General features: G+C 37.9%; 1 protein-coding gene across 3 annotated transcripts in view; it reads right to left on the bottom strand.

Annotated features, from left to right (window-relative positions):
- cyfip2 (cytoplasmic FMR1 interacting protein 2) overlaps positions 1 to 20,229 on the bottom strand; it is a 43,150-nt gene that overhangs the window by 7,614 nt on the left and 15,307 nt on the right. Inside the window, exons 9-28 of one of the 3 annotated variants that reach the window (XM_088604290.1) lie at positions 19,673 to 19,777; positions 18,964 to 19,052; positions 18,190 to 18,307; positions 17,353 to 17,472; positions 16,994 to 17,119; positions 16,142 to 16,308; positions 15,589 to 15,736; positions 14,752 to 14,905; positions 14,250 to 14,406; positions 13,590 to 13,686; positions 13,267 to 13,343; positions 12,923 to 13,031; positions 12,485 to 12,604; positions 11,902 to 12,101; positions 10,770 to 10,857; positions 10,334 to 10,477; positions 9,930 to 10,020; positions 9,332 to 9,462; positions 3,392 to 3,464; positions 2,307 to 2,401 (exon numbers count right to left, since the gene is read on the bottom strand). In XM_088604290.1, coding sequence (XP_088460416.1) covers positions 2,307 to 2,401; positions 3,392 to 3,464; positions 9,332 to 9,462; positions 9,930 to 10,020; positions 10,334 to 10,477; positions 10,770 to 10,857; positions 11,902 to 12,101; positions 12,485 to 12,604; positions 12,923 to 13,031; positions 13,267 to 13,343; positions 13,590 to 13,686; positions 14,250 to 14,406; positions 14,752 to 14,905; positions 15,589 to 15,736; positions 16,142 to 16,308; positions 16,994 to 17,119; positions 17,353 to 17,472; positions 18,190 to 18,307; positions 18,964 to 19,052; positions 19,673 to 19,777 — 2,409 coding nt within the window. Of the gene's footprint in view, positions 1 to 2,306; positions 2,402 to 3,391; positions 3,466 to 9,329; positions 9,463 to 9,929; positions 10,021 to 10,333; positions 10,478 to 10,769; positions 10,858 to 11,901; positions 12,102 to 12,484; positions 12,605 to 12,922; positions 13,032 to 13,266; positions 13,344 to 13,589; positions 13,687 to 14,249; positions 14,407 to 14,751; positions 14,906 to 15,588; positions 15,737 to 16,141; positions 16,309 to 16,993; positions 17,120 to 17,352; positions 17,473 to 18,189; positions 18,308 to 18,963; positions 19,056 to 19,672; positions 19,778 to 20,229 lie in introns of all 3 variants that reach the window. The other 2 variants (XM_088604289.1, XM_088604288.1) reach the window with 2 other exon arrangements.

Genomic DNA, 20,229 nt, shown 5'->3' with positions numbered 1-20,229 from the left:
CATTAAAAAATACAAACACCTGAAAACAATAAATATTTTTCCACAGAACACCTGCTGTATTTGAAGACTTTGGCCCCCAGACCATAGCACTCCTGTGAGAATTATTCAGGGTCAAAACTAATAGAGAAAACTAATATCCTAAGTCCTTCAACAACAACCTTAGGTCTGCCAGCAGCTTGTGTCAGAGGATACACAAAGAGCAAAGACCTGCTCCCATCAACCTAAAACAATCAAAGTGGATATCCCCAGCATCAGATGTCCCCATTGTGATGTCCTACACACCCAATCTGGTGCTGACATTGAATAATGATTTTCTTTTAAACAGAGGAGGAAGGGTAACTGGCAGGACAGCTGCTGTTGCCTTATGATTGTTACAGAAATCCCAAGCTAGTGACAATTCTTCATGTTCACTGACATGTCAGTTTCATAATGCTTAACCTAAAATTTGTTTTCTGCAGAACAGAGGCAATACTCACTAAGCACATATAAGAAAGATAGCTTCCATGTTAATCTTGACAACGCCTGAGTTCGTATACTCTGGGACAGCTTGTAATTTTAGCTTTAAAAACCTGGTACACATTTAGCATTTTTTTTGCCTTTGTCGCAGTGTTTACTTTCCTGTTTGCTCTACAGTGTACATTGCCAGAACCTGTTTCTCCTAGTGTTAATATAAAGGTTATCTCACTGAGTAAGCAAACGTATATAGCGTGATAGGTGTGTGGGTGTGTTCTTGTGAAAAAGTCACTGTTCTTAAAGAGAAAAGTGCATCATACTTCTCTACAATGCTTTTGGAAAATATCACAGTAATTGAATGGGTTCCCTTTTCCATGTTCTGCGTTTAGCTAGTAAAGGTTTAGGTAGTACATTCACTTCTGTTTTTTTTTTTGTTATAACACTGCTTAATGCTACTTTCCATGATTCATTTAACTAAAACATTTGTGTTTTGTTCTACAATTTGGAGTGTGTGTAATCACTCCATTGTTTAGACTCTTGACTTTCTCAGGAATGCTGTGTACAAATACTGTCTCACTTCTGCTGGTGTTTGGGGGGCAACAATCTCAGAGATCGTCTTATTCTGCAGTGCAGGAAAATTTAAGATTAAAAATGCAGATATTTCTTTAAATTCAATAAGGTATAAAATAATCTAGTGGTTTTAAACAGGTACTGAAAACTAATAGTCTGGGCAAGAAAAACTATGCCCTCTCTCAGCAAAAGACTGGAATAAAACAGTAAATATTAAAAATAGAACTATAAAGATTAGGTTGGAAAGCAGAAAGTTGCGATTTTCCCTTTCAACACACTGGTGTTCTCTCGGTAGTGTGGAAGCTGCCTGTCAGAGCCCTGTGTAAGAGCTACAGGAACATGGAGGCTGCACAGTCACTGATGAAGCTTTTTTTGGTGTTATAATGCTTCGCACTTAGATATTTAATGACGTTATTTTCGCCTGTAGCCCCAGGAATGAACTTTTAAAGTGTTTTTTTCTTTCCATTATTTTTTTCGCATTGAAAATAAAGAGTGCAAACAAACCAGGATAACTTCAGAAGCCTTCTCATGGTCATTATTCAGCATACAGATACACTGTACAGTACACGTACTGTAACTTCTTGAAGATGTTTTCAGAACGTCTCAGCTCTGCAGCATTACAAAATGCCTCATGATTATGACCCAAGAGCATTTTGTATATCCTAAAACCAAAAAAGTTTTAAACTTTCAGTTGGTCTATAGAATATATACTGTATATAAAGTATATATATATCAAAACACTTTTTTTCATACTAAAGATTTCATTTATTAAGGAGCAAACTAGTTTCTCTGCACTCTAGTTCTGTGACGTCAAGCAAATTCAACAACCAAAGAAAAAAAGGAGTTTTGGGTTTTATCCCAGTCTGTTCAACACAATTATGCTCTTATTAATAGTAATCTATCATCTTGATCTTCAATAAATGGAGAGTAGTTAGGTAGTTTGCAAACAAAGGCTTTTGGAATGAAAAGTTATGTATTTATGCTTAAGGGACTATAGGTTCACAAATTTAGTACATCTAATCTGACAATCCATCTTTCACTCTGTGCAAAAGGTCCAGATGAGGCCCATCTTTGTGCTGTTTGTTAGAACCTTGTTTACTTCCGCTGACGAGATCCTTTCTTCTGCCTGAAATTCCTCTGCTGGCTGGGATGAAGTTTTTAACAGGACAACAAAAGAATTTCGGACAGCCTGTGGTGATAAAGTAACGATCCAAACATTGTTCATCTTAGCACCGAAGAAAAGTAGATTTTCATTTAATTTCTCGGCTCTTCTTGCTGCTTACCTGTGGGGTTCCCAGCCTCTCGATCAGGGGCACCAGGTGAAGAGGTGCATACTTCGCTTCTAGCCTCTTCATCCTCACTTCCAAACGTTCTCCCTCTGTTTACGGGAAAATGAAAAGGACTTAAATGACAGTCCTGTGAGCTACATTTGTTTCCTTCCCAAAAATGTTTCCTGCTGTGTTCCATAAAATACTGAAACTAGCCTAAACTATCTACAGTATGTCTACAATGCCCCCTGAGTAAGACTAGCCTGTCTGGTTCCAATCCAAGCCTTCAGAGCAAGACAAATAAGAATGATAAACAATTCATAGTGTTTATATTATTGGTTGAACCCTGTTTAACAAATATGAAATGAATGTTCACTACTTAGCTTTTTAATGTAAATAAGCATGTGTATGGTCTGAGTCTGTAGTTTTATTTCACTTAAAAATGCTACAGAATTACTCCAGAAGAAACAAACTTGCACAGATCTGTTGAAAGATCAGCTGTTGTATGAACTATAAGGCAGCAGCAAATCAAAATACCTCAAAACCATCAATTACACATCACGGGTTCCCAGTGCTGGTGCTGAAGACCCACACACCAGCTAGTGTTTGTTCCAGTCCAGATCTCACATACACAGCTGAACCCTTAATTGATTTAATAATAGAATTAGTCTGGACTGTTTGACTGTTTGCTTTTTTTAAACATGGCGATAATCACCTTTTTAACTTGTATATTTTATAAGTAGATCCCATACTCTTGATTGGAAAACAAATGCATACTGTATATTCCTGTCATGCAAATTGGTATTGCAATTAAGACTTCAATATATTATAATAATATTATGTAATAATATTCAATTGCGTAATTAGGCCCAGAACGAATGAAAACAAGGTGTACGGTCCTTCGAGACCAGGCACTGGGAACCCCTGACGTCATTTTTCTCAGCTTTCAAAAGCCTTAAAAAACAAGTCTGCGAAACAAAAATCAAGCACTGACACAAAAACGCATGGACAGCTCACTAGTAAGACAAACTACTCATCTAACCTGTGCACAAGACACGTCCTTGAGAGAAAATCTAAATATGAAAAAAAAAGAAAATTACCTTTAATGTAGACTCTAGGGAGGATATTCTGAAAAGGTGCTGCATGAAGTAAATCACATACTTCTTCCTGGGACTAGAAAAAGAGTGTTACATTGAAACTGCAACATCTGTAGCAGTATTCACAATTGTCACACTTCTCAAACAAACCATGAACCAGTTAAACCAACTTCTAAAGACATACACACTTAGGCCTACTTCTTCAGCAGGAGATCAGATCATGATTTTGTGCAAAATATCCTTTAGTTTTCTATTCCTGTTCTCTATATTCTAATAGAACCAAACAAAATACAGTACGTGCAGATAAAGAATGCGCATTTCTGCTTTACTCAAAATGAGTCAGTGAATTTATTGTTACTTGGGTAAAAAATATTTTTTTGCTTAGTGTTTTTACACAGAGTAACTTGTCAGATTTATTCTTAAAATGGCTGAAATTAAATCAGCGACTTTCTGAAGCTTTCTTTAAACTCTCCCTAACCTTTTTTGGATAAGTCTGTAACATACGCTCTTTTTCATGGAAAAATCTAAGAATGAAGCAGCAGCTGGCATGAACTGTTCTCAACAGGTCAAAGTCTGTTTCAGTAAGGAGGAAGTGGGGAGGACAGACTGATGGTACGGGCTGGAGTTATTTAGACTAGAGGAGATCTTAACGAAGAAACTGTTGAATCACTTGGCTTTATTTGATTTTTGAATTGTCAGTTGTGTTTTATTTTTTCATAGGCCGATCCCTTCAGGAGGTGTCAGTGGTGTCTTTGCCTTTTTAATGTGCAGTGCTGACCCCCGTGCCCACAGGAGAGAATGAGGAAGTGGTCTGCCAACCTGCTCTCCAATCAAGCCAGTCATCTCTATGAAATTGCTCCAAAAGCTGGAGGAGAGACGAGTCCCTCATTGACCTCATCGTGTCATGTGCCCTGGAAGTTTGCTGTGCAGGGAACTAAGAGAGCCCTGGTTGACTTATCCCCAAATAATCCCTGGTATGCAGATCCCATTTGTGCACTGTTGCGTGGGGACACACAGTCACAGCTGACTGGTGACATAACCCAAGTAAGACGTCTGGATCACATGCACTCAGAGCCCGTGTCTACAATGGTTGAGCCCTTAAAGAACTTTATAGTTTACCTTTAGCTGTGAATCACAAAAACAGTGGACAACCATTCAAGATGGCGCCATTTCTTTAAGCAGCTGCAGAAGTTTTGTCAAAAGGCTGAGCATTTGAGCCACAGACTACAGAGAGCAGACAAATCTTTGGAGAGAGCCTTACATTTTCTTCCTCTTCAGCTTACCTACAAGAACCTTGCCTTTTTCTATACTCGAGAGAGCAGTTCAGCCTCTGATACTACCCAATCCTTGATTTATGTTAATTGTTTTAATTGGAAACATGCCCAGACATAACATACATGGAAATGTGATGCAGACAACTACAGTGACAGCATGCTGAGTGCAGTTTACTCATTTTGTAGCCTAAGCTTCATTGAAGTTATACAGGGCTTCATTTTATCAAATGGCAAATTAAATGTAACATTTTAAACTCAAATGTACTTAATCCTTTTTTCCTCTAGCTTTTAAAGTGCAAAGTGGGATGACTATTTTAGATCAGTTTATAATCCCTGTCATCTGGAGATTAGTTGTGAAAGCTTAGGCCCAAAAGTGTCGTTACACAAAGAGAAAAAACAAAGCCCCAAAATATTGACACAACAGAAGAGAAGCAGCTGCAAGAACAAATTGTGTTTCAACTTTGAGAGTATGTATGTTATTTTAATTAGGATTTACATGATTTTCATGTGATGCTAATAAGGTGATCAGTTCAAAAATAAATGAAAAAATATTTTTTTTATTGGTGGGTTAACTTAAGAATTATTAGATGTGACATTTGGAAAATTGTGATATCTCACAGATGAGCAACCCACTTAAATGAATCAGTAGAAACAAAGACATGCTTATGGGAATGTGAAGCGATTCAGAGTGGACAGTTGCTATGGCAGCATTGTGACATATAATGACAGAACCTGGGTGGAATTATCCATTGGATGTAACCTTAGTTACAATACATGCTGATTTAAGAACCTTACAGCTGTCTTGGGTCATTAAAACAATGACGTTGGTTAAGCAGACTCTATTGTGTTTGTTGTTAATTCCTGTGTTTCACATGTCTGTTGTGGATAACTCAGGAATTAGTTTGACAGGTTTACTTCACTATTGTGCACAGTCATGCTTCAGGCTGAATTATATGTGAAGATGACAGGAGCTTTGAAAGACTTTAAGAATACAAGAGGCTGGGTAAACATAAAACACGCTGGAAAGAAGATTCTAACAGGAATGAATCTCTAATACTCAATAATTATTCTTCTCATGTTTAACGATGGAAGTGATAGCATAATACAAGTCAAAATAAATGGCACTTCTAAGGCCAACGATTCCTTTCAAGCAAAATAAGTTGAAAAATAATCCATTTTGAAGCTTTTTTCTCAGTGTTTCCATATTTTAGGGCTGCTGATGATGAAAATACAAATGTGATAAAATGCATACACTCCAGTAACTGACTTGTTGAGTATGTAAAGAGTTCAGTAAAGGTGCCATATTTAATTAAATCCAGGACAGAATGAATGTATGACTATGTGATACCACACATTAATTGTATGAATGTGTGTTAGCTAGCAGCTATATCACCCTGAAACTCACAACTGGCAGCCCACTGAAGCTCAGAAGTGTGAGCCTGGCCAGTACCTTGATAGGAGACTTCCTGGGAAAGCTAAGGCTGCTGCTGGAAGAGGTGTTATGAGACCAGTAGGGTCTCTTACTCACTCCACAAGCTCACAGAAGAGCAATCCCAGGGCCTGTTCCGAGCAGAAAGTTGAGGAAACACCAGCTGACTTGAGCTTACCTAAACCTGTTAGCCAACACTTCTGGGATCCTGGTCACTGGGATACTGTCAGCTAATGACAGGCCAAGCTCAAACTGTCATTGTCCAGAGGCTATACAACTGATCCTTCACTCTGAGAGGACAGCTCTACTGCTTGAGAAACTCACAAGCTCCTGTGTGTTGGACTGTACATTTTGTTCAAGCTTTAGGTTTTGTTCTTTTATAAAACTCATGACAAATATTTGATGAAGATGGCAAAGAACCAGATAAACTATAGCAAAGCACATTAATCAATTTCTAAGTGTAGTTAAAAATTGGCCACTGCAGTCTGTGTGTTGATTTCAAATGCTTTACGGTGGCCATATGAAATGGCATTAGAAATGCAGTGAGTATGGGTTACTGTTTCTAAGACAAATAAGAAATTCACAATAGTTTTTATTCATTCTTAAGCTACTAAGTCCTCTTTCCTTTTGCTAATAATTGCAATTCTTAAAGCAGCAAAACAGAGTGGTTTTCTATACCAAAGGTGACAATAGATTTTTATCTAGAAGATTATTCCATATTACATAATCCCTAACAGGTGCTTTGTCATAATACATTCAGTATTATCAACAGGTACATTATCATAAATTGGAAATGTTAAGACCTTCAGGTTTTCTTTTGATAAATTAGATGTAGAAAAAAGAGGACATTAACTATGCCTTGAACACTAATGTTTGTAGTTTTTCGTTATCTCTTCCATGGCATATTCACCTCCGATACAGTTACCATGATAGTTTTGGAAACTTTGGAAACTTTGAAAACATTTTAACATTTTACGTAGGTCCCTCAGATGACCCAGAGATACAGCCAGTCCCAGGTATGTTATCATAAGAAACTCTCCCGAAATCTGTTCTGCAAGATTTGTTATGGAGAAGCTGCTATGAAAACAATGTCAAAGGTACAGTAAGTCTACATTAGAGGCAGATCTGCCTTAGAGACTATATGATTCCTAAAACAATACATGAGTAAACACCATAAACAAAGATTTTCAATAGAACTACAGTACATACAATTACCACCACTCATTATTGGTTTCTTCTTAATAAATTTATAATTCTTCATTTTAATAACATTCATAGGTCATTAGAATGTAACAAACAATATTTTCGTTAAAGCATGTGCCTTTTGTGTGATAACTATCTGACATTGTTTAAGTTCGCTGACAAATTCCTTGCACATAGCTGTGCTGAGTAGATGGTTACAGGACATGCACTGACTGATTTTTTCCACAATAGAGCTATATGAACAAAACATCACACTTTGTCTTTGCTTTTGCTGGCACGAATAAGCAAAAAAAAAAAAAACAACAAACTGATCCAAACACACAAGCACCACAGAAATAGCCTTTAAGAACGATTCTTGTGCATTCTTTTAGAATTTTAAATTTGGCAAAGCAACCAGAAGGTCCTGGGATTTTTACTGGCAACTGAACAAAAGAAAAGAGCTCAACATGCAATGAATAGCAATTCCAAAGCAAAAGTGCAATGCAAGGCATCTCAGACAGAGCATATGGCCATTCTTGCCATGGAAGCCAAGGATATAGAGCTCTTTTCATGTAGTATCAATAAGAAAAAGGTGTGGAAGAATGAAGATGCAGGCATAGTTTTCATCTGGCATCTGGCAGAAATAACCCAATATCTGGTTTTGTATGTTCTTCTCTTACAGAATTATTAATATTTGTCTTTAATATTCTAGAAAAAAATGTTGAATCTGTAAATGCCCCAAAATTGCTTTTCATAAAAGAAAAAAATACCTTGTTTCCATGGCAACCCTAACTTAATGCTGAGCAACAAATGAACTTGGTGACAGCTGAAACAGCTACTGGTACCAATGTGTTTTTTGTTACCATGGAAATGACCTAATTTCTTACCACCTTTGATGTTGACAGCATGTAATGAAAAAATAAGGTTTCAGGAATAATTAATAACTCTGTAATCAGAACAGCAATACCTTTTCCATATTCAGTCATTCAAATTTGGAAGGAAACACCATGATCAGTCATTCCGCAGCATGAAACATTCACAATTGACACAGGATAAATGGGTTTCACATTATGCATTTAAAATAGACAACTGGTTAAAAAATGGTCAACAATGAGAGATCTTTGCACTGCATGCAGTTCTAGTGAATCTTGAATAATAAAGCTCACTGACACTAAAGTTAAACCAAACATTTAAGAAAAAACACAAATTATTCAGTGTAGCTATATACAAACACTCAGCAAATTTCACATTGACAGTCTCTTTGTAATTTGGGTGTGTACTTAATACACTTCTATCTTCAGAGGTAGTGCGAACCTTGCAAACATCTGACAAGTGATCCTGTTAAACAAGTAATCCCTGGAACATGCTGCTGCTTGTAAAGATTTACAGTTATTAAACTACCAACAAAGATCACGTTTTTAAACAGTTTGCTGGAAAAATGTCAACATAAAATATATCAACAGTTCTGCCAGTTTCTAGCAGACAGTTTTCCCATTACAATATCTCCCACAGCTAAGGATCAGTTACCTTTAATAACCTTGTACGCAAACCCTACTAAAAACAGTCTAACCTGTTATGAAAATGAGAAAACGTCAGCTGCAGAAATCGTATTAATGTGTGTGTATTCAGGCAAAGCCACAGTGCTGCCATAGCACAAAATCCACAGCAAGACTGAAATTAAAGGCATATGTATGTGAAAGGCTTTCATAAAATTGAACAGTTTTATTAGACAATCAATTAACCCAAACTATTAAGCAGTGTAGTTTTAGTTAAAAAAGCTAAGTCATTGATGCAATGCAGTTGACACCATGTTGAAGTGAATATCTGGTGCTATTAAGGTAGAACAATTGTTTCTGATTGGTAGAACCTACAATATTTAATGAAAAACAGGATGAAGTATTAAATAAAATAAACAGAATTATGGATCACAAGAATATGACAAAGAAAGGAAGATTGGGAGGAATTTGCTTGTTAAATTTTTCTTAATGCACTGACATTCAAATATGTATTCAGGACCCTCTGTCAATGTCAATAAAGCACAAAAAGCATGGTCCTTACCAAAGCTTGCTCTATCAGCAGACAAAAGAGGATGGCGTTTCCCACTTCTCTGAGGCTCTGGAACACATCCGTCTTCAGCTCTGCATATTCTATTATGTCTTTCAGCTGGTGATGGAAAAACTCCAGAATACCTAGAATATATTTGAATGTAAGTAGAAACAGAGACAGAAAAGAAATAGGGGGTCTCTCTGGTGTTCACTTAGCATGTATGGAAAATGAGTAAAAAGGGAACAACACGGTTATTTGGTTTATTAAGTTGCATCAGCCTAACCTTAGTTTTGAAGGTTAATGCTAATGGAAGCTAATACAATTTCTAGTACTGCTTTACTATTTACAGCACATGCATTAGTAGGGAAGGAGCACTGGCACCAGGAGATAAAAAAGCAACATCATTTCAGAAAGAGATTCCATATTCAAGGAAGATGAAATAGGTCAACAGAAGTAGAATGGGTATCATTTGGTACTGAGTCTGTCCCAACAGTAAAATGGCAATTCCCCAGTGATGCAGTATACAGTTGACTAATCCTGGGAAAGATTCAATGTTGGTAATATTACTGTGGGCTATACAAGAAAAAGAACACATGGCATTGTATTTCACCTGGAGATCCATATTCGTGCCTCGGCAGACGACAGATTTTTGGCATTACTTCTATCAGGGTTTTCACGTACTGAAGGATAGTGCCCTGCAGCTGCAACAGGATAAAGATGAAAAGGGTCAAAATTAAAGAATGTCCAGAAAATTACAAATGCACCTTTTTGGCAGTCACTGTGATATGTAGTTCAATTTGCACACCTGGCACATGCAGTTGATAATTTGTACGAGCTGAATTCATTCTGGACAGTGAGTTCTTTCTTTGGTCAAAGCTGTTGAGCTATAAATCCATTGTCCCTGACTTTCGGGCTAGTCCTTCACTCTGGCTACAATGGTCAAAGTTACAACTTTGAGGTGCCAAGTCAGTAAAGTTGCCTTATGAATGCCTTAAGGAAACACTCAAACATTACCAGACTTTTGACAATCTTCAAGAGTTCCTCCATCACCACAGCGATCCCCTGGTACCCTAGTAAGCGGCAAATAGTCTTGAAGTGAGGGGGACCCACAAAGTTCCGATAGGAACTGTAGATGTGGGAATAAGCAATGTTCAGGGGCTAAAAAAGGAGAAACACTGCAATAAAAATGTGTTTTGCTCGCAGCTGCATTGCAAACAAGCGTGTGAACATACTTTAAAGATACAAAGATCATTTCCCAGAAATCTGTGCAAAACAAGTCAAGGTAAGCCTGCCTCTGCTTTTTTTCCACAATTCTAAAACAAGAAATGACGAATGATTATCATGCTTATGTGTCTACTGTACTCTTAAGGAAAAAGATATTTCGCTTTCAGTCTCAAAAAGTAAGCAGATCTTCAGTACCCATTGACTTTGAATGCTGTGAAGTACCAACCTTTGAGCCATAAAGATAGTATGGCTGGACATTAGCAGGTTTGTCTCTTTGTGGCTCTTGGGTGAAAGGAATTGCAGTCCGTACAAATCTAAGGGAAAAAGCTAATATTTTAGAATTCAGTCATAAATGTTTATGATCATGGCTTTAACCAATACATGATTATCAAGCTGAGAGATTTTTGGTATCCACTATTACTATTACAGATACAACATTATAAATAGTTTAAGTAGGGAGCTGCACAGGCTGCAAAGGAACAAGTAAAGGTATATTCCAAGCTGACAAGAGAAGAAAAGAGACAATGTTCCCGAGCCACATGAAGAAGGCTCCACAGCTGAAATGTTGTCTCTTTTCTTCTCTTGTCAGCTTGGAATAAACCTTTACTTGTTCCTTTGCAAACATTATAAATGATTCTGACCACAGGTAACAGAGACTCTCTGTTAAAAATCTCTTCAAATAGTACAAAATGTAAAGAAGGAAGTGTTCTTTTCCAGCATGTTGTTAACTGCAGTGAGCTTGGATGTGCGTGTGACAGTAAGTATCTTTACCAAGTACATCCCCAACTTTAAACAGGGAAAAATTCATTCATTGACGGTATCGATAAATTCTACAAATTTCAAATCAAGAACAAAATCACAGGCGAGAGCAAGAGTTCCCATGAATTGCGATGTGAAGCGGCCCTTCCTGCTCACTAGTCACTGTAATGACTAATGTAATGTGATGTGCAAGCGAATAAATACAGGCTGTGCAGCAGATATTTCACCGCAGAATGTTTCTGTGGTCTGCATGCAGAGTTAACAAGTTAATTCTATTTATCTGCAAGTCCATCTTGAAGCTGAGAGCAATAATTCTTTTGGATTAAAAGAGATGTATTCGCAGGCCTGCTTCTTTACAATTTAATAAGGCTGCTTCATATCACCGGAAGTTTTATTGCCTCATTCTAAATCACAGTATACAGTGCTGCGCATAATGTACCTGGAAATGTTGTGTATTTTGTGGTGTAAATTGGAGGTTTTGCAAGTTACCATGTACATTTTACATTTATTGTGGTTTGAAATGCAATCAATACTGGTTCTTTCTAACTCCGAAATATAAGAATAGCGTCACAGTTCCCCTTATAAAGAGAAGCACGGACCTGTTGGTGGAACCGTTGTAGCAGTAGTTGGGCAGGAAGTCGAAATTCAGTTCCCAGAACACGTGGAGAGTGATGCGGCCATAGGGAGCCGAGACGTTGTGGTTAGCCTCTCTGAACATGGCATCGAAGCTGTCCAGAGTCATGTGCTTCGACAGCAGCCGATGAGTCAGTCGATTGATCTCCATCAACCACTCCAGCTCCTATAAGACGTTAATAAAGAATAAAACTCAACACACGGTTTGCACAGCCTATCTGGAGCGCTGACTGTGACTAGCAAGACTGTTATACGCTTCCTTGCAAGTTTTAAAAGCCAAACAGCAATTCCCTGAATATGCCACAGATCAAACTGCATAGGAAAACAATTCAATAGCATTACTTACTTAGTTTAATTTGATTATTAACATTTACATTTATTTGTGATAAACGACATACAAACAAGTTTCTGCTTGTTCCTTTAGCTACAAGGCAAGTCATTATGCCATATCTCTATACACTGTATACTATTCATATATGTCCGAGTCCCACAAACCTTTCCCTGTCACAACAGGAAAAGTAATATTTCATGTGTGCTAAGGCCTCTTACCACAATGGAGGTGAGATCTTCACTCTCAAAGCGGCTGATTGCTTGATCCAGGGATTTGTACATAGCAGCTGATATTCTCTGTGTAATTAATCTGTTCAGATCAATTGACCTTCCTAGAAGCTGGAGAGCAGAACCGAGGTAAAGGTAACGCTTGAAATTGCTTAGGTTTCCTTTTATTTAAAAAGTTGTTTATTAAAAAGAAAAGGACATCCTTGCTTACATTTTTTAACTTTATTCTTCAAGCGTTGTATTTAAACAGTTACTCATTTAGTAATTAAGCAGCAAACTGCAAGAGTTAATTATGTGGTGCACTTCTAAGTACAAAGTAAATAAAAAATGTAATTATTTTGCCTTATCTTATTCCAAATGTCTGTATTTGTACAGCACGCATTTTATAATATTTTTGCAGATGAATACTGCAACTGCAAAACTGTATACCTGAACATGTCTCTGCTTCAACAATGTCTCGTAGCGATTGGATGGAGGATATGGGATAATAACTCCATAGTTTTTGCACTCAGCTCTAAACCTCTTATCAAGGAGAACACTGAAAGACAAGAAATGCCATTGTTTCATTATCATTCCATGAATATTTATCCCACAACTTTCAGTTACAGTTGTATGCTGTATATTCCATGAATGAATGGGAATTTGTGCAATAATATTTGATTTTTAATTTTTTACTTGATAGGCTTCTAAGTTCACAGCACTAAGCAATATCCAACATCACAAAAATAACCCACTCACCAGCCCCAACATGCATCAATTTACAAAAACCATACCTGCCAGCCATTGCTTTGTAATAGGCAAATATCTGATCTGCCAACTTGTAGACAAATTGATCAAAACAAAGATTCACCTGAAAAAAAATAATATTCTCAGTATTAGGCATGAACTAGCTTCATCTTCATTTAAAATGGATTAAATGAAAAATAAGATGGATGTCACTTGAAAAAGCTACAAAACTCTGCACATTAATCTTAAAAGTAGGGGGAAAAACTAATGTAGCCAGGAAACTGATGACTATCTTGCTTGCTGTTTACCAGTTTCTACTTGGAAATGATGCATCTTGATTTATGATGGTTTCACAATAAAAAAAAAATACCTCTGCTTCAATTTCATCGTAAAGGAACTGCTTCTTAAATTTTGTCAGAGCGTAGTATCCACTGTCATTGTAAAGGTCCAGTGGGTAAAGAACATATCTAGATAAAACAGAAGATTGAAAAAAGTTAAATGTAATTGCTTGTTCACACGGGCTTTCCAAAATAATCTGTTTATTCACATCAAGGTTAAAACCGAAGTCGACTTTCTGTGACCCTTATGGTTCTGAAAGCCTTTTATCCCCATTCAACAACTTTGTGAGTGTGTGAACTCCTGGTGTGTGTGTGTGTGTCTCTCTATGTGTTTGTGTGGAGGGGTTGCCAGGGCACCACTATGGCAGAAAAAAAGATCTTGACTTCTGTTTGAAAAATGGTCTTCAAAAACAGCTACCACTTCCAGACATTCAACTGAAAAAGATGTAGTCTGGCTCCCAAAAAACTATACAGGAAAACAACTTGAATTAATTCTATAAAAACACAAGACAGGTGGGAGGGGGTTACCTGGTGAATTTATTCAGTTCCATCTTAAAAGTAACCTTTAAACTTTGCCACTTTATGGGGCCTTACCAAAACATTCTATCCTGACACAACTAGCTTACAATGTATTCAAAACACAGAGCCATGTCATGGGAAGATGCTTATTATGGGGAAGATAGTTGGCTTACTCCATCATGGAAGGTTCCTTGGTCTCGAGAATGTGATCTGTTAAAATCCAGGGCATCGACATCTCAATAGGGAACTGAATTCTTCGTCCCATTGTGAGCTCCAAGAAGAACTCTCGGAACCAGAGCTGGGACAGATCACAGCATTGCTGGAGAGCTTCTGCACATGCCAAAACAAACAGTTAAAACATCACAGCTTTAGAACAACATAGCCTTCATTTCAAAACTCCTTCTAACACCAAGGTGCGCCAGTTTAAGCAGCAAAATGCAAAAATATAATCTAAATTAAACAGTGAACAGAGGCATTGTATTACAATAAAATGGAAACTTACAAGTAAGGAGAAGCATACTTTAGAAAATAATAAATTAGTAGAAACAGCAATAATATACTATACACAAAGGAATGTACAGTACACAGTTTAATGGTTAAATATTTTCTCTTACAAAAACACAGGCCTAAAGATAAGAGCTGCAAAAGAGGATAAGAAAAAATCCAAAAGCCTACCACTGAAGTTAAGCAGATGAGTGAAGAAAAAGGACTGCTTGTGGAAATCTTCGATGGCAAGGACTATGGGCCCATCCAGGCTGCTTCGTAGAGTTTTTTTAGATCCACTCTTGTCAGCAATGAGAGACTCTAACATGGTTCTCACCATGTAAAGCTGAAAAGAAAAACGCATAACCTTTGGAGTCCCTCTCGTGCTTTACTCTAGACATTGAGTCATGGCTTCAGAGCCTTACCATTTAGTCGAAGTCACTTCATTCCTTTATCATCCCTCATGTTTTCAAACCAGTTTTTTTTTTAATTTGCACAGAAAGTGAAAGTTATTAAACCCTCCTCAAGAATAATAGAGGTACCTTATTGCCATGCAATGCACAAGCATGTGATACTGCTCACCCAGTCAGGCAGAAGAAAAGAGCTGTTCAGTGTTAATAACCTGATTTTCAGAAAACCTGCAAATGAGTGTTCCCTCTTTTATTGTCAAAAAGTAGAAACTTTAACAAAGATGTGACTGTGCTAAACCAAACGATAACAACTTATAAATACCTATTATTTATAAATTTATATTATTTCTAGCTAGGGCATAATACATCAGGGTAATATACTTGCATTATATAATACATCAGTGTCTGGTACTTACAGAGCCTTATAGTTACTCGGCTACTAACAAACCACATCTAGACAGAAACCAGTCCAGATCAAAGCATCAATTCAAAGCACGTACTGATTTGAATGGAAACTCCAGATTACTCATCCCTGATTTAATATTCTATAAAATTCTTAATAAATCTATATTTAATAATATAGATTTAAACAGATATTTCGATTGAGGAGTCAGCTTACTTGGGTGCTAGAAGGTCCAACGGCACGTCGGGGAACTTTTATATCGAAGCCCCCTTTGGGGTCCTTCTCCCCCCGCAGACAGGGATCGTTGGGGGGCTCTCTCGCTCCCTCCCAGTCACATATCGTTTTCCTAATCGCCTGAAGAACACTAAAAGCACAGAGGAAGACCGCTGGTGAAGAATGAGTCGAGAAAAAATAAAGAAACCCAGACAGGAATCAACATCTTTCATGGTGGAGAGAAGGGGGCAAGTAGCTCAGGGAGGAGGAGGAGGAATGACGAAGAGACAAAGATTTAGAGGAAGGCATAGTGGGTCACAGCAGGAGTGGGTTGAAGAGGTTCAAGTAGGGAGCTGTGTCAGCATGCGTTGGCTGCAAAGGAACAAGTAAAGATTTATTCCACGGTGAAAAGAGAAAAGACACAACGTTTCGGCTGCAGAGCCTTCTTCAGGTGTGTCTTTCTCAATGTCTTTCTACTTGGAGAGGGACTTCTTTTTTCATTTCAGGTTTGGGGAAAGAAAAACAAAACATTTTTGTTTTCAAAGAGGTCCCCTACCTAATGAGCACATTCTTCTTCTTTCGCACAGCCTGGCGCAGGGGCTCTCTGAGAGTCATCTGGGCGAAGTCCTGCAGGGCAGCATAGATGGTGTTTCGGATGGCCTGGTTGAAGACGCTCTCCATTCTGCCCATCAGGACCTGCAGGCCTTTGATCATAGCGATCACCTGGGAATGTCAAACACAAGCTCCTTCCATTACCAGGGGTCACTGGTAGTGATGAAACCCAACAGCCCCCCTGCCATTCGTAGACTTCAGTGTGTTATACATTAAACAATAAATTACAGATATGTGCACATGAAAGAAAGTTTAATACATAAATAACAGGAATGGGTCATGGGATCAAATTGCGTGTGAAGCATTTTGGAAAAAATCAAAGTATGCTTATTGCACTCGTTACTTACCAAGGCAACCGTCAGAAAGCTAAGCATTTCATTCATGGAGCGCTAAATCATATAATGAGTCTTTTGCCACAGCATTCTTCATTTTTTATAAGCCAACAAGTGAGACACTGCTCCAAAATTACTTGGCAATGCAGTCACTGCACTTTTGTATTTGTCATAAAACTACAAACGCAGAGAAGACATTAGTAGTATATTTATACTCTGTAAATTAACAACAGATTCTCAATTTTAAAACACTGAGTGAACCTTAAATGCATAATTAGTAAATGTAAATCTTTAAATTATTAATTGTGATTATCCTGCTATTTAAAAAAAAACATTTTTTGATGTAAACAAGAGAAGCATGGTTAGGTATTGTAATTTCTCAAATTATATTGGGGTTTTTCTCTGCACTGTGGTTATATTGAGGGCAAACTCACTGTCTAATAAGGATAGCAAACCATTCTCACCTCAACTAGAGCAAACTTCTCCTCACTTGTGTAGTTGTAACGGGTGGCCCTTTCATACTCCTCCGCAGTGCCTGGGCAGTCCTTATTGCAGAACTTATCAGTGGGATGGACAAGTTTCCATGAGTACTGAATGAGGAAGAGGCAGGGAAAATCACAGTGTCACCCAGCTGATCATTTCAGCTGTCACATGAATTATAGACGAAGCACTAGTACACTGACTGTGAGAGCTGCCAGCCCAGTCCGCCATCTCACAGAGACAGGACAGGTGGTCTTTTGCGTTGTGTGTGCAGCGAAAATATTTGCTAATCCATCCACCTTTACTAAGGAAACAGTGTGACACTTCAGGATCGGTTACCTACCACTTCCATAACATGGGTGCTCCATTTTGAAAGGAGCTGCAGGCCTCTGAGTGCCAAGTCAAAGAGCTCTCTGTACTCCTCATCTGATTTCTGGCTGTCCAGCCCCGAGCCTGTCACCACCTGTCAACAGCACAAGAGAAAGGGCTAGTAGAGGTGGGAGTCCATTGCTGAACACATGTCGTGACAGGCAGTTTGTTCATACAAATGAATGAATATTTTACAATAAAGTTGTGAATTGGGAGTGTTCATGGATCTTTATGGGACAGAATATTTTAAGTATATAAAGTACATATGCAATGCCATAGAGGTTGAAGGACTGAAGGATTAAGACCTGTATACATTTATAGAAAATGTGGTGATTTTAGAAATAAACGTATTGTTATTACACTTCAAATTCTCGGATAGCAATGTATAGCGCACTAAAATCCAAAAGATTTGCATTAAAATATTTGCACACAGAAAATTTCGGGGGCTTTGGAAGGAAATCTGCAGTTACTTTTGCAGATAGAAAAGCTGCAGATTTCCAGTATAACCAGAGAAGAAGGACGTTGCTCTCTTCTGAACAGAAAGCTGATGGAGCCTTCATTGCTGCACTCCACACTTATTAGTAAATCAGTGTGAAGAGCCTGCAGTTTTTCTTCCCTCCACTGGCTGCCGAACAGTACTGCAAGACTTCAGCACTGTTAAAACGCTATCATCGACTTATGTGATTTGAAATGTTGTTGTCAGTGAATTAGCCCGGTTGAAATGGTTGCTGTAATGTAATGTTCCTGCTTGCGTCTGACTGAGAAAGAATACACGCAGTCCAAGACTGAGGAGCACTCGTCACTCACGGACCTCGCTGTTGCTGTAGCGGGCCAGTTCGGAGATGAATCGGATATGGTCATCCCTGATCTGGACCATTTGCTCACACAGGTTGTACTGGGGGCTGATGCTGCTCTGAGTACAAGTCCATCTAGGGGAGGAGAAGGGAGAGCAAATTGGAGGGCTTTTTTTTTTCATTCCAAATTTTTCAGAAATGGAAATAAAAAAGGCTGCGGTAGCCACCAGCTCAAAAAATAAAAACGCGAGCCTGTGAGGAGGCTCACACCCTTAACCACTGAAAGGCAAAAAAAACAACAGATATGTGCCATTTTCAGCTTGGGCTGTTCAACTTACACACCACCCTGGACAGAATTTGAAAAAACAGTACGTTTTCTGTTCTAGGATTGATATTGTTCATGTTTTAATGTTTGTATATGTTATAAAATATATATTATATGTTTTAATGTTTTATATTGTTAATGTTTCATTTTCTATTCTGATACCTTAGGACCTTAAAGCTTTCATACATAAACTATTTTCTTACTACATAATAGTATTCCACCAAATTACAGTACAAACACATCAAGCTGTGCTATATGGAAACTACAAACATCTGGTACCTCCTAGATATTTCAGGAGGTTTGAGGTACAGTACACATAGTGGACCCAAGAAAACAAAGGATAGCTGTTTTCTGATGTGTTAAAAACTTCACTTGAATTAAACAACCGAACTGCAAAACATGTCAATGGATTACAAACAGATATCCTAAGGCAACAAATTCTGTAGTAGAGGAAAAAATGACTCACTTGGATTTGTTCTCTTCATAATGGGCACTGGTCTCAATGTATCTGGACAACTCAATCTGCATGTCTCCAAACAGAGGGACTACCTGCAACTGCTAGTAAAATAAAGTATGCTAATAATAAAAGGAATAAGCAAAAGCCAAACGGGTACATGTGAAATGAGCACAGCAGTTTCCAGAAACATGGATCTTTGCTTCAGGACTTGCTGGCTCAACAGACATGCCTCATAAATACCCGAGTGTTAGTTAAACCTGAAGACATCCCAGTAGACACAAACATTATATTAAAAAATAATACAGGAGAATGTCAGATCAAACTCTAGATGTTAAGGAAACAAGAATTCAGCGTTGGACGATCAGTGAAGGAATAATTGGCTTGCTGCCCTAACACACAGAAGTCTGGGAGCACACAACATACCAATGTCGACAGATGGCAGCCCTGGTGTCTTTATAACAAGTGAAGACAAAAGAAATGTTTCATAACTCATTTATGCAATGCTCTTTATTATCTCTAGGGGAAATGATAAGAGGGTGCCTAATTTACTGGGCTGTGGTACTTACTTTTTAAGGTCATTTTGAGATTAAAAAGTATATATTTTTTATTTATTCCTTAAAAAAATGTCATGAAACATGAATATTGATAAACACAAATATGTTGTGTAAAAGACCAGATCTACGGTATACGTTTCAGTGATTAACCAACAAAGTCTCACCTTAAAGAACTTGTCGATTTTGCTAAGGTTTATCCTCTTTTTGGCATCCAGTTTGTAAATGTTACTAACGTTGCCATCCATCAGGTACAGACCAAACCCCATCACCTACATCAGAAAGATTTGAATGACCTAGTAAAAACCATGTGAAAGTGGAGAAAATGGCAGTGGCCGACAAACTAGTGATTCCTGTGAAACTGCCTGCTGAAAACACAGCAACAAAAAAATAATCACTCCATTTTAGGTTGCTCAGCTCACAACTAGCAATGGTTTGAGGAATCGGAGTTAACAGAATGGCCTAAATGGATGCTGAGGATCATTGCTTGCTAATAAGTGCCACCTGGTGTTCAATTCGCATGTTGATATCAAATCCAACCAATTTATCTACAACAGAAATGCCCTGGTTTCCTTAACAAAACTCATGAATCTGTAGCGTTCTAGAAAGTCCTAAAAAATCTTGTATTCTGATAAGCAGATATAAATAAAGCTCTTTAGTTTTTATTTACCCCAGATAAATTTGGGAAATATTTATTTCTGAAAAGAATGTGGAATTCAACAAT

The sequence above is a fragment of the Lepisosteus platostomus genome, chromosome 13 (genome assembly GCF_059453375.1).
Source record: "Lepisosteus platostomus isolate fLepPlt1 chromosome 13, fLepPlt1.hap1, whole genome shotgun sequence".
Taxonomy (NCBI): domain Eukaryota; kingdom Metazoa; phylum Chordata; class Actinopteri; order Semionotiformes; family Lepisosteidae; genus Lepisosteus; species Lepisosteus platostomus.
This window is presented reverse-complemented; position numbering and strand designations above follow the sequence as displayed.